The sequence below is a fragment of the Lepidochelys kempii genome, chromosome 11, assembly GCF_965140285.1.
Source record: "Lepidochelys kempii isolate rLepKem1 chromosome 11, rLepKem1.hap1, whole genome shotgun sequence".
Taxonomy (NCBI): Eukaryota; Metazoa; Chordata; order Testudines; family Cheloniidae; genus Lepidochelys; species Lepidochelys kempii.
In genome coordinates, this window is record NC_136390.1 from 52,119,876 (window position 1) to 52,134,585 (window position 14,710).

General features: G+C 37.4%; 2 protein-coding genes across 9 annotated transcripts in view; one reads left to right on the plus strand and one right to left on the minus strand.

The window, feature by feature from the left end:
- ANKAR (ankyrin and armadillo repeat containing) overlaps positions 1-14,710 on the plus strand; it is a 48,499-nt gene that overhangs the window by 19,920 nt on the left and 13,869 nt on the right. For 2 of the 8 annotated variants that reach the window (XM_073306142.2, XM_078847991.1), the window contains 9 exons: positions 675-916; positions 1,111-1,264; positions 1,359-1,520; positions 4,110-4,216; positions 6,722-6,844; positions 8,947-9,042; positions 9,761-9,878; positions 10,761-10,870; positions 13,054-13,250. In XM_073306142.2, coding sequence (XP_073162243.2) covers positions 675-916; positions 1,111-1,264; positions 1,359-1,520; positions 4,110-4,216; positions 6,722-6,844; positions 8,947-9,042; positions 9,761-9,878; positions 10,761-10,870; positions 13,054-13,250 — 1,309 coding nt within the window. Of the gene's footprint in view, positions 1-674; positions 917-1,110; positions 1,265-1,358; positions 1,521-4,109; positions 4,217-6,721; positions 6,845-8,883; positions 9,043-9,232; positions 9,879-10,760; positions 10,871-13,053; positions 13,251-14,710 lie in introns of those variants that run through there. The other 6 variants (XM_073306141.2, XM_073306144.2, XM_078847992.1 and 3 more) reach the window with 6 other exon arrangements.
- Positions 1-14,710, minus strand: part of OSGEPL1 (O-sialoglycoprotein endopeptidase like 1) — a 47,551-nt gene that overhangs the window by 4,848 nt on the left and 27,993 nt on the right. The window lies entirely within an intron of this gene.

Below are 14,710 nucleotides of genomic sequence, written 5' to 3' on the forward strand. Positions count from 1 at the left end.
TATGGGACCCATTCCAAACCCCTAATCATTTTAGTTGCCCTTTTCTGAACCTTTTCTAATGCCCGTATATCTTTTTTGAGATGAGGGGACCACATCTGTACGCAGTTTTGAGTGGAGTTGCATTGGTGTAGAATTTTGCTCACTATTTTTTTCTTTTTCATGCTTTGGTTTTCATTTATAACAACCCAAGGCATATGAGAACAATTCCTATATGTACAGTTTAGACATGGGTGATAATACAATATTAAGGCAACATTAAAGTTAATAATTTATCTGCAAAAAGCTTATAAGAAGTGTTCTCCCATGTTCTTGACCTGTAAAAATATTTTCTTCTTGCAAGGTTTCCATGAAATCAAGTAGTACTGCCTTGTGCAACCACCTAGTTTAGCCTACATTAAAGTTCGCAAGGTCACATTAGTGGTGTGGATCACATTTTTGGGGCATCTGACCATCTATAGCCTTATGATTTAAATTTGAAGAATATCCAGAAGTCAGAAATGGCTAAATGTTTAGTCAGCATTTTAGCTATCCGTATCAGTACACTACAAGTGTATTAGCCCTAACATCTCTCTGAAATACAATTACTACTAGTCTGAAATAAAACCTTCTAAGGAAAAAAGAGAGAATTTTGTTGATTCTTATCACTGTTTGACTACTACTTGATGTATTTAAAGATGTACTACAGGCTGTATCTTCAGCAGCTCTTGCAGAACTTGCTCGGGGGAATGAGAAGATGCAGGATGCTATTGCAAATGCAGATGCAATTGGTCCTCTGGTTGAACTTCTCCGTGGAAGGAAAATCAGTGTGCAGGTGAAAGGTGCTATGGCTATAGAAGCACTATCGGATAACAACTCTTGTATACAGAAACAGTTTCTGGCAAAATCAGCAACAAAATATCTTTTAAAGCTCTTGAAGGCAAGAATTCATTTTGCATTTTTATTTTTCTCAAATCTTAAATCAATCTGTTCATTAGAAAAAAGCGTAAAATAGGCTGAATTACTTGGAATAATTGGAAACCCCTTAATATCATTGAATAAATCATTTTTTAAATGTGTAAGGCTTAAAATTCTGCTAGTGAAGGAAAAACTTTGCTTTTTTCAAACTTTCAGGCATTTCACTTGACCGTTAAGGAACAAGGTGCTATAACTTTGTGGGCACTGGCAGGACAAACACTGAAGCAGCAAAAGTTAATGGCAGAACAGATTGGGTACAGCTTTATTATTGATATGCTTTTGTCACCATCTGATAAAATGCAGTATGTTGGTAAGATTTTGTTTGTTTGTTTTGCATAAATTTGGAAAATATTGGACAGTTTATTGGAGATTTTTAAACGTACATTTTTGCTTTGTTTTGGAAGGAGGTGAAGCAGTCATAGCTCTTAGCAAAGATAGCAAACTTCATCAAAATCAAATATGTGAAGGGAATGGAATTGGCCCTTTGGTTCGATTGTTGAGAAGCGCAAAGATAGCAGAGGGCACACTCCTGAGTGTCATCAGAGCCCTGGGGACCATTTGTATTGGTTTGTAGAATTTCTTATGTTTTAAGGTGTTTTTTTAAAAAAGAAACAAACAAATCTTAAGTGGTTTTGAATGGGAAAAATGCAAACCAGTTTGAAACAATATCAATGAAAGAAGAAAATATTTTATTTAGTATTAATATTAGTGTATAATTGAAATATAACTTTTCAATATAAAGAAAAATAATTTGCCAAGAACAAAATTCTTACTTTATTCAGACATTAAACTTTTGTGTAAATTACATAATTTTGTCATGGTAACCACTGTTTGGAGCCCCTAGCATGCCTATGAAATGTCACACACCAAATTGCTTTCAGTGATGGTAATTAAAATGCCACAGCTAAACACTATGTGGTCCTTCACCTTACCAATTTCCACCACTGCAGTGCCAATGTAGACAAATAGTTTTGGTGCAGCAGCCCAACAGTGAAAATAATTTTCTCACTCCAATCCCCCAGTGCCACTACTTAGTTGTACTTTCTGATCTACTGTCTGGGATAAAGGTTTCCAGTAGGCACTTTACTATAGAAATTTCCCTGCACAAACCATTGTTTTAATCTGTGGTTATTTTGTCAGCATCAGCTACTTTTCTAGCATTGTTATTATCCCATAATTGGCTTCTCTATCAGTATGTTTCAGAAGAAGCTTCTTATGAGCATGCTGCTGCCAGCTGTCTGGATCCTGGGGATCATCAGGTTTTTGTAATTCTTGTCATATCCTGGCTGGCTGGTTTTTTCTTACCCTTATTTGTTGTGCCACATCTAAAAATTAAGAATGTAAACTCTTTTGGGACTGCAATCTGACTTGGGGGTATTTTAAAAATAAAAAATATTAATTGTATGCCAACTTATTTCCTTATGGTGTATAAAAAAGACCTGAAAGTTTTTTTTTCTTGTTTTCATCCTCAAAATATCAGAAATGTCAAGTCTTGTCATGCCTGTTTTTGTTGGAAGACTTTGATGACCTAAATATGTGCATTGAGTGCTTTCACAGCCCGTAAATGAAGGTGTTGAATCCTTAGTAATGGCATATTTTCTTCCATATTTAAATTGGTGTTAACAAAAAAAAAAAAAAAAGAAGCCCCAAGCCAAAAACCAGTGCCTTAAAAAGTTTAAATAAAAATCACTTCCTATTTCAGTTACTCAAGTTTTACTTGTACAATTGCTCTGATGTAAAAACCTACTAGTTCTCAAACATCCATAGAAGTTTCTGAGGTACACAAAACCTGAATTTCTAAGTAAAAAGCAAAAAGGGAAAAATACTTTTTTTCCACAGGAATTGCCTCCCTTTCAGGACTTTTTTTGTATATCATAAAGAAGAAAAAAAGGCACAAAACCGCACTTGGGTTTTGTTTTTGTGTGTGGCAGTTTTCCTTTAAAGCAAAATGTTTTTTACAGCAATGTATTATATGTCTACAAATTTAATTGTCATGCTGGGTGATTGACCTGCCAACCGTAGAAAATCACGTGATTCACATTCTAATACTATTTCTATGAGAGAGTCATGAGAAAGTGGATGTGACTAACGGGGTAGATGCTGGAAGTGTGAATGTTGCATCTACTACTTGTTTGGAGAGTACCAGCATTCCTCCCCAACTTCAAACCCTGCTGAAGAGGACATTTTTGTTGTCATCATGTACAGCAGGAAAGTTAACAAGCTCTCGAAACCTTCTTGTCTAAACTCTTTTTGGTGTCTCATAAAAAATAAGGTAGTCCAGTATTTAAATCCCAAATTCATTACTATGATTTTCTTGAAATTTAATGTAAACCAGATCAGATAATTTCCTTTCCCCCAATCTACATTCATCCCAAGAATAACATGTTTTTAGAACAGATTTGAAATGAGTCTTCAGGTTTGGCAAAATGTATTTGTCCTCCTAAAATAAGCTCTCTGTCCTGTCTCTTCTTGACATATGAGGCTAGATCAGCTGGATAAACCATACTAAATGGTGAATCTGAAATAGTCAAGTGCATTGTACCCGATTACAAGGAAGCAGAGGTACCCATTCTAGAAGATGTTTATGTTCAATCACTAAGAGCAAAAGTGACACCTAAGGCAACTTTTAGTCAAGTCTCTGGAATTTTAAATGTCTGTGCATGTATTTGGAAATCATTACTTAGATTTAGTCAGGACTATTATTTAGTGTAGGATGGACTTTTTTGGCAAAGTGGTTCTCCAGTTTCTCTATAACTAGAAATATCCTCAGGAAGCCAATCTTTGGGATAATTAGTGCTTATTACAGTCTCCAAGACTTAATGTTTGGAAACATATTAATGAAAATTCACCATCTGCTGGGCTTCTTTGAATTTACTCCATGCTCACCTTCCTTTCCTCCATATATCTTTTTCTAGGGAGCTGTCAGCAACAGAAGCCAGGCATACCTTTATGTACACACGGTCCTTGTACATAAATGTGAAACACCTGGATCAGCTCTAATACTTAGTTATTTCAAGTGAAAAGAATATAGTACTCTTGTTATTACATAATCTGCAACAATTGGGTATAAAGTGGACAATTTTTCTTTATGCTTTCTGTTTTTCTCTTGCACAAATGTCTTACACGGGATACATCTGACATGTGGACTCTTACAGGTGTGGCTCATACAAATAATCCAGTCAGCCAGGAAAACATAGTGGAGGAACAGGCCTTACCAATACTGGTTCACCTGCTTAAAAATCATAATTCTCTTCAGATAAAGGTGTGGAATAATGGTGTTGTGAGGGGGCAGGGGTGTATGTGTGCGCATGTTCTGTGGCTGAAAAATATTCAGAATTGAACTTTCTGAGAACACTTCTTGCCATCTCATTTTGCAGCTTAGAGCATGAGAAAACAAAACTAAATAAATAATATCCCTCCTTAACAAGGCACTTCAAATGCCAGCTACTGAGGAATAATTGCAAACCATGCCTAAAAAACTACTGTCCCTTATTTTAAGTGTATGAAGGCAATCACAAAAGTAATTTAAAACTTCAAAGATGTGCTGTAAGGATTCTGTTTTTCCCTTGTGGATTTCTCTTGAGTAAGTTGTTTTTTCTAGATGAACTGCTCATAAATATTGGACTTCCCTGTGCTAATTCATAACGTCCCTTTTGAGTGTGTTTTTTATGCAGGGAGTAACATATGACAGTTTGATATGCTGGCACATCTTCAGTGCACAGTGAGGCATATGGGACCAAACCTACCTGCTATATGCTGGTCCTATGAGAGCACATGAATACTTTGCTTCTCTAAGGGTGCAGTAAGTAGAATTATAAGATATCCACAGTTCTGGAGTCTTCATTCCTTAGAATATGACAAAGCTTTGAATGACCAGGCTCAGAATGCTTTAAAGCTATCTTTTAAGACATTAAATCTGCGGTGAGGATTGGCTGAAAAACATATGAATCTGGTCATACAGAAGCATGGCCCTGCATGTGAGTGTTTCTGCTATCTTCAAAGAACAAGAATTACAAGTGGGTCATTTTGTCTCTCTAATCCTGAAGTATAGGTATAATTTAAACTACATAAATAAACCAATTAACCAAAGACCTTGTAGTGTAATGGACAAAATACCATTTGCTTATGGTATATAAATTACAAGAGCAATCAGTTCTTACTTCAAGGCACAAGCTGATTATGATCTGAGATCAGGAACACAGGAATTCACATACTGGTTTGTTAGGGGGCTTATTCCTTCACCCACTTACTTCCCTGGTCCTTCTCGCATGAACAGAGAGCAACAATACCCGAAGTCCAAAGGTGCAAACAATTCGATGTTTATTGGGGTGAACTTCCAGCAAGCATGATTCCAGTTTCCTTCCTTAGTATCCTCCTTCCCAGCTCTGACACCACAGAGCCTTACACCTGTGTCCCTGTTCCCATTCCTACCCTTAGCCAAACATGATTCCAACTTCCTTACTCCCATTCCCTGTTCCCATTTCCCCCTTTAGCAAAACATGATTCCAATTTTCTTATCCCCATTCCCTGTTCCCATCTCCCACTTTAGCAAAACATGATTCCAATTTTCTTACCCCCATTCCCTGTTCCCATCACACACACCCACATGCCCACCCACACCCAGTCACTTCCTCATTGACTACAGATTATATAGTAAAACTTGAGTTCTGCTTAGCTATACCTTAACCAATCATTTTCCTGAAATTTAACTAACCAATCCTAACATATTGTAACATGATTATGTAACCAATTATATCCCACCACCTTAATTAGTTTACACCCAGCAAAATTAATTATACAGCAGACAGGAACAATCACAAAACCAGACAGAGATTATACAGACAAACAACAGCAAAGTGGGAACTATAATGACAAGACAATACAGAAGTGAGGATTTCACATCCCAGCTATTGATAAGTGAGTTCTTGCCAGACAGGATGCTATCAAACTAAGTTTCCTTTTACATTTTCTAGGCACTTCCCTTTCTCTGGAGGTGATAGGAACTATCAGGACAGGATTGTATTCCTAACAGCCGAATAGCACCTTATTTCAGTGTGACTAGTTTGGAATGTGAGGATGTGACCATTCGCTTCCCAGCTTATGGCTGCCTCTGCTGCTTAGCCAAAGGCCTTAGCCTAAGAACAGGGCCTCAGACTGTCACAGTAAGAGAAGGCCCTTACACCAGCAGACAGTGATTTTGATTCTTTCTTTTATACCTCTGTCACTAGCCAAGTGATAAGAATACACCTAAATTCTTAGAGTATAGGCCTTTACAGACAGGCCTGAATATCTATATCCTAACATGGTTCAGACCAGAGGTCTATCTAGTCCAGTATCCAATCTCTAGCACTGACCAATATGCTTTAAAGGAAGATGCAAGAACCTCTGAAGAGGGCAATTAAAAAGTAACCTGACCATACAGGAAGTTTTTTCTTAACACCTTTAATTCAGTGCTGGCTTATGCCATGAAGGTTTAATAATATATTTATATATTATATATTTATATATTATAAATAATATATTTTGTAAATTTTGTCTAATGTAACTGTGGATGTTTCCATTATCCATATAAATATTGAATCCTTTTTTTTTTTTGGAGACCTACTAAGTCTTGGCCTCAATTATATTTTGTTGAAGTGAGTTTTCCTACATACTTAGTTTTCTAGTATAAACTGATTTTCTGCTTATTAAATAAAATATGCCATGAATTTGTTCTGCAAAGTGTAAGTATATAATATCTGTATTTTTCTTAAAAATATATATTTAGGTTGAAGTTGCATATTCCTTGGCTTGCATTGTTTTAAGGAACAGTAATTTACAGACTGTGTTACAAGAGGAGGAAGGTTTCGTTTATAGTGATGTTCTTGAACTTCTTAATGCACCTGATAAGGTACTGTACTTGATAAAGTAGCAGTATTAATTTAGGAAAAAATATTCTATATTAATGTCATAGTGTCACCATAAGCCAAATATGGCATACCAAATTTACTATACAGTAGATCCAACTTCACATGTCAGACACAAATATCAAAAGTATGTCCTTTTAATATAACTATTTTTTTAATACTCTTATGGGTTGGGTTAAACCTTATTGAAGCTGGTGGGTGTAACAGCTGTTCTTAATTTGACAGCTGTAAGAAACAGTTAAGCTCATTTATAGCAGTCCCCACCCAAAACAAAGGCATATGAAGAAGGAAGCTGCAGACATAGCCTGGTCCAGCACAGTGTGTGTCCGTGAGAGAATCCTAGAGAGAAGACTGTGACAGGTTGGATCACAGAAACCCCTTTGGGACTGCCAACTGGTGTGCTGAGACTACCTCTGAACCCGTTTTCCCTGGCAGCTTGGGACTTCAGAACCCTGCCTTGTTTGAGCCAGACACGCTAGCCTGCTACAAACACAGCCCCAGGTCTGAACCACATCCCTCAAAAGCTGCAGGATAAACTGAAAACAGCTTAAGAAATGTTCCTGTCTCCAACACTCAGATGCCCAGCTCCCAGTGAGGTCCAAACCCTAAATAAATCTGTTTTACCCTGTATAAAGCTTAAGTACAGTTGCAGCAGGGTTAATGGTATAAATGCTATCACAATTTCAAGACTAATTCAAGACTATTGTTCAGAATCAAGGCACACACTAAATTCAGGACCACAAGATCCTCAATTTAGGAAGAAGCTACTGACTACTGGAAACAGGGTCAAACCTTAAACCCAGAATATGTGTAAGTGACTTGGAAGTCCTTTACATCATGCACGCATCCTCTGGAAGTGCTAATAATTCCTGAGGACAATTGTGCCTGGTGTGAAAGGATGTTGGAGGGGATCTGCACCCACTCCGTGAATAGAAGGTGGGAAGAGAGCTCATGCCATTGAGCTCTGAGCCCTTCCCCCAAAGCTGCCCTTTATGGATCTTGACTCTCCTTTTCCCCTTCATTGGAGTTGTGGATGTCAATTCAGGTATCAGTAAACTTTTTACTATTGTTACTGCAGGGGGCAGAGGGAGATCAGGAACAGGTCCATAACATTAACACAGGACAAAAAGCAAGGTTAATTATACTGGTTGGGAGTTAGCAGGTTTCAGGGTATGTGCATGTTCCTCTTGCCCCTATCACCAGAGAGAGAGGGATTTCTTCAGGCTGAGGGTCCTTTACTTTGCTCCAAGACTCTCACTTCCATTTCAAAGCAGTGAGCTGCAAGATCACTGTTGGGCTCCATTGCTCCATCCATCCAGTCTTCTCAGCTGTCAGCCACAGAAATGTGTTCTGAAGTGGATTTGGGGAGGCTTAGCACATGCTCAGTACCTTACCAACAGCATCTTCCAGCTTCTGGTAGTTGCGGTGAGGGAAGCTAGACAGCTATATGGGTGCCTCTGCATGTGTTCTTTCTCACTTCGGGGACAGACAGACATCTGCAGCTGTAGAGTCTAGCTGAATCACACAGCTTTGTGTTGTACAACATCTACCTTATGTTTTATACTGCTGCCCCTCACTATAGTGTCTGAAATACTTCCATGTAAATTCAGTAGCAATAGTGAAGTCCTTAGTGGACTGTATGGAGTCTCTGACACTTCTTCTTTTTTGGGATAAAAATCTGCCGGGATAGGGTTTGTTTTTTTCAATTGTATTTATTTCCTTTTTTGTTCTGTCTGTTTGTTTCAGGAGGGATTTTTTTGTGTGTTCTTGATTGGGGTTTTTTGGTTAAAGAGAAGTGTCAGTGTGGTGAGCGTCATTCTTATCGTTATCTAGTCTCTGAGGATTTGGCCTGCAGTATTTATATGAAAATCAATAAAAACAAAGACAAAAATATGAGGATGGGGTTGGTAACTATTTTAACATATCAAAGAATACAGTATTTTATTTTTTAATTTTTAGATAGTATGAAAACTTCAGAGCTCGCATGTTTCTGTGGGGTTTTGTATTTGTTTTTTTGTTTAAGGATATTTGTTTACGAGCTGGATATGCTTTAGCCCTTTTTGCATACAACAATCCTGTCCAACAGTTCCTGATACTGGAGACCGGCGCAATTACGATGTCTACATTTGAACCTTTTCTGCAATCAGAAATTGAGACAGATAAAGCAATGGCTGCGTTTCAGGTATAGGAACAGGGCTTTTACACATAACACACAAAACATATAGGCCCATTACCAGTTTAAGATGTATTATGTGTAATGTTATGGTTATTAGAACTGATTTTTACACAAAAATATTAATATAAAGTCCTTTTCAAAGAGCTTAAATGGCCGAATATAGTAACACTTATAAAATGTGTAAATTACATTACAGATTTTGAAGATCCTCATCTTCTCTGCAAGCCTCCAGTCATGAACTATTTCAAAAATAATCAGAACTTGGGACTGTTTTTCATGGTAGAAGAAAATGTTGGCTATAGACTTGATCCTGTATCTTTACTCAGACAAAAATCAATGGGAATTCTGTCTGATTAAGGAATGCATGTTTTTTTCCCTACGTGTTTTTATTTTAGCATAAGAAAAGAATAACTATTGTATCAAGATAATTTTAACAAACCAACAGATGTATAGAGTAGTGGAAAAGACTGTAACACCTGAAGATGTATGAGTTATATGGATAAAATTGCTTGTATTGCACTGACATGTCTATACTAAGGTTGTGCCTTTTTCTGCCAATAGGCAAAGGTCCAAATTGCAAGTGGTAGGGTTGAAAGTGTCATGTAAACGTACAACACTATACACAATAAGTGATTTTCTTATTAATACGTGAAGAAAAAAGGAAATGGAAGAAACCTACTTAAACAATCCATATCTTTTAAAAACGGTCTGCTTTTGATTTCAGATTGTTGTTTTAGCCAAAGTCATAGTGGATGTGGACCAAGTTACTTTGTCTGCAAGAGGGGTTACTATTTTAGTTGAACTACTAAATTCTGAAAAGACCGCTACTCTTGTTCTAACTGGTAAGAATTATAGAAGATGAGCAAAAACTCATAGTAATATAAAGTTAAGCATGTCCTTAAAATACTGTTGTTTCTCCAAAATGAGATATTGAAACTTACTGTGTAGTATTAGATGGCAGACTCAGGTCAGGAGACTGGCTCTTCCAAAATGCCTGCACAAAGGAGTAAGAGGACATAAGGCATCTTTTGGTCTGCTGCAATGGCTACCCACATTTTGAGTTACTGCTGGGGAAGGGAGGAGCAGCCTCTGCAGGGCTTCTACTCCCACTCCCATGCCACCCTATGGTCTGCCTAGCATACTTAAACTAGTGTAGCGGGAGAAGTAATCCACATTCAGAAAAAAGCTTTAGCAGATTACTTTCCCCCTCTAAAAAGGTGGGACCCGGGGACTGAATTGTGACTCTGAGACACAATGCAGCCTTCATCTGTTTCTGTAGATTTATAATCTGGCCCTCCATTTTTATGCAATTCTTGCTCAGGCAAAATTCGTATAGACATCAATGAGAGTTTTGCTTAGGTAATGAATGAGTAAAAACTAAGGAAGGATTTCAAGATTTTGCCCAAAGATGATAAAGGAGATGTATTTAATAAAATACTGCTACAGTGTTTTAAAATTATTCCTCTTACAAAAGCAAATTTCTTGGAGGCAGAAATCCAACATTTTAGATGCAATAGTTATAAAAAACATATTGAGACTATCACAGTTGAAATAATGACAGAAGGCAAAAGATTGTGGGTATGACAACTTCACTGATAATATTTAAACACATTTTGAAAAAACAAAGCATTTCATTAAGATTATGCAGGAGACTAGAAGTGAACAAACTGATAATATGTTTGACGTTATATAATATGTAATTCTAGTGTCTAATTAATTTGTAGGGAAATTATTGGCTAGCCTGGCTCATACAAGAGCAGGTATTCCAGAAGCAATTACTGAACTAGGAACTATCCAACATCTTTGTTATCATTTGTACTCAGATAAAGAAGAGGTAAAATTTCTGCCATCTCCCCAAAATAAAATGTTCATGTTGTGGTTTTTAAATTTATTTTTCTTCTTTATTAATTAAATCTGTTTGCACAATTAGCTAATGAATGTTAGCTTTATATGTACCAGTAGAAATATTTTATAAAACCTCTCTTAAACAACCAAAAACATATTAAAAATAAGATAACTGTGTAAGACAAAGCTCCTGGCCCCATTGAAATCAATGGCAAAACTTCCACTGACTTCAGGTGGCCAGGATTTCCCGCAAAGGTTTCAGTGTATGTTTGTTAAATACTTAAATCCTGATCGTGAATGGTAAATTTCTTACCTGATAATTTCCTTTCTGCTAGCAGAATCTACCACTATTCTGAGATGTATGTGAGGTAGACAGCAGTGAACAGAAGTCAGGAGAATTAAGAAAAAAGATTGAGATAAGGAAGACATCCCCCTCCCCCAACTTAATTGCCCAAAATGGCAATGCTATTACTAGATCACTGCTTGTAGCATCCCTGCCACAGGAGGCCTCTGTGAAGGACAGAAAGTCCATTTTATAGGATCTAATAAAGGTGTTAACTTATGACCACTTTGCAGCCCTGCAGTTTTCTAGAGTAAAAGCATAAGTACTTTTTGCCTATGCAGTCATCATAGCTCTTGTGGCACGTGCCTTAATGCTGGATCACCTGGTGTCTTGCATACTTCTATGATGCCTAGCTTGATCCATATAGTTACTAATAGCTTGGATACCCTAAGCCTTTGGTTCTTTGGATGAAAGGATATAAAAAAGGAGCCCTAGCTTCTTGTTGATTTGGAGCTCTTTAATGCTTTTTGAACATCTAAAGTGTGCCAGAGCTTTTTTCTCAGATGCTGTGGCTTTGGACAGAATGAAGGGAAGAGTATCTCCTGTGAGGAATGGAAAAATGAATTCACCTTAGGCAAGAACAATTCCAGTATTCTTCACACCAGCTTGTCATCATAGAACATGCAGTGGAATTCCTATGTGAATAGAGCTGCCAGTTCAAAACCTCATCTAGCAGACGTGATGGTGACCAAAAAAACAGATTTTGATGGATAGGTAGAATAGAGATATTGATGTCAATGGCTCAAAAGGGTGTGGGGTTAGGACTTTTAATCCTAGGGGAGGTCCCCATTTGGGAACAAATAGTTTAACCACAAGTTTAGCCAGTCTGATTGCTCTAAGAAACCTGGATTCTTGAGGGTTCTCTGTTAAGGAACCAGAGGATCCAGAAAATAGGAGGTTACTTATTGCTGACACCTGGTGTGGTGTGGAGCTGGGCTGAATTCCATAGTTTACCCCTTCCTGAAGAAAGTCCAGGATATCTGAGATACCAGGATCCTTGGGATTTTTTTTTATGTTCTTCACACCACGAGCTAAACCTAGCCCAGATGGAGGAGCAGCCCTTTAGTGTTGAATCTTGCCTGGAGAAGAGTTCTAATTGCTTTCGAAGATCACTTGGCACAGCTAAGGCTTCTCTCTTAATAGTCAGGCTATCAGTTGTAGATAATTGTAACCGTGCCTCAGTGGGTCACAACTGAGGATGCCAAATTCAGGATGAACTGCTGAGAAATAGGGCAGACACACCCCAAGACTGGTTGCTATTCCCCTTATGATATACCAAACCAGCAACAAAAGTAAACTTCTGTTTCTTTTGGCTAACAAGAAGTCATAAAAGCAGTTTCCTCTGGCATTCCAGTCCTTGTATTACCACTGAAAACACTCGATTTAAAGGTGAGTGGTTCTTTACAACTATTCTCATCAACTAAAAGGTTCTTCTGATCCCAAAGGACCAGCCACACAACCAGGTCAATATATAATGTACATATTACCCAAAAAGCATGCTGATGCCAATCCCTAAAATCTAAAGGTTTATTCATAGAAAGAAAGAAAGAAAGGTGAGAGTTAAAATTGGTTAAAGGAATCAAATACATAACAATCAATGCAAAGTTCTTGGTTCAGGCTTGTAGCAGTGATGGAATAAACTGCTGGCTTAAGTCAGGCTACCAGTGGTAGACCCAAATTTATCTTCTTTGTCAGGTTGAGAGCTGTGAGCATGCATCCTTGCTCGTTTTGATAATATAGTTGCTTTATTTAATGTGAAGAATACATCTTTGAAATCAGAATTAGAATCAGCCTCAAACCAGTATCAGGGACATTTCTGTTTCTTCTAGGTTCGTATAGCCTCAGCTGGTGCTCTTGGATACTTAACATTTAACCGCACTGCTTATCGCCATCTATTAGTGGAATGCAGGAACAAACCCAAGCAGTTCACACGTCTAATGAATAACCTCAGCAGGGATGCAAAAATAAGCCAGGACTTTGTAAAAGAATTCCAAAGGCAAAGACAAGTGGGGCTGCCTTCTTTAAGGTACCATATGCTGTACATTTATATGGGTGTGTGTTTACTGAAGTTAAAAAATGAAATAGAAATAATTATATGATTTTATATTTAAGGATAAATTTTCCAAATATGGAAGCAGAGGTTTGTATGCAAAAAATGCACGTGCATACAACTAAGCCACTGGTGCATGCAAAAAGATATTTGCTCATGCAAGTGCCTTTTGTGGGCACAGTTAGTCAATTTGCTTTGGCAAAAGTGGGTACATGTATGTGTGAAAGTTGGCCTCAACTTTAAGAAAATGTATCCTTTCTTGTGCACAAATATTTCCTTACTTCTCATCAAGCATAATCTCATGTTCTGTGTATATATATTTCAAATATATATACACTTTATCTCTGCTTTAGAAGATGGTTTCTTTTTTCTCATGTGAAAATCTAGGTGATATACTAGGAACCAGTAACACCACTCTCAAAATATTAATGTAACAATATCATTTGCAAATATCTTAGGCAAAATAGTCAATTGGACAAAATCCAAAGTCATAAGCTTGGGCAAGTTCTGGCAGGACCCTGTGCATTAGCATGAATCAGAATACTGTGCTCGGCACAGGGAGTGCAAAGCAGAAGTTTTACATCCCTAACATGCTTCCCCAAAACCCACAGGTCCTCTATGACAGAAATAGTGGTGGTTTGTTCTGGAGCATGATTTACAAATATTTTTGAATAGATGCAACTGACTCGACACTGGCCCCCTTCACTCTCCACAAATTGGGCAATCTCCTGACAGAATTCATTCCTGGCCAAAATGGGTGTATTTTAATGTTGTTTTTTTAGCATACATATTGGGTTGTGTTCATTGTGGGGCCATTCATGGAGGCAAAATTTAGCTCCTTGTCAAAAAGCTGTACATCAAATTTAAATGCTCTGTTTTATTATTTATATTTATAAAAATTCAATCAATACACAGAGCTACTACAAAAAATTAATGGTAGAATTTAGTAAGTTATGGGCATCTCCAATCCCATATAAAAAACCAAAACAAAATTTATAATTAAGAAAAGACATTCATACTGAAATGAAAACTTAAAAATATAATTTATTTAGAAATCAAATGAACTCAGTTTACTGTTGGTATTACAGTAGCATATTGAGACTCAGTCAAAGGTAAGGTCCCCATTGTCCTAGGCTCTGTATGACTGTAACAAAAAGATGATGGTCCCTGTCCCAAAAAGCTCACAATCTAGGTTTAAGAGCCAGACGAAACAAACGGATGGGCAGGAAGAGAGTGGGAGGACAAGATAAAAGTAAAATAAGCATATTTTGCATAGTAGGTAGTGAGTTTAGTCTGTAATCTGCCTAGCTATATGCAGCTGGTATTGCTTTTTTAAGCTTTTTGTGATGGAGGTAGTTGGAGGACAAGGTGGTGGCTCTGCAGATTATGACAGGTCCCCCTCTTCTCCCCGGATATATAAAGGGGTATAGAAGAAA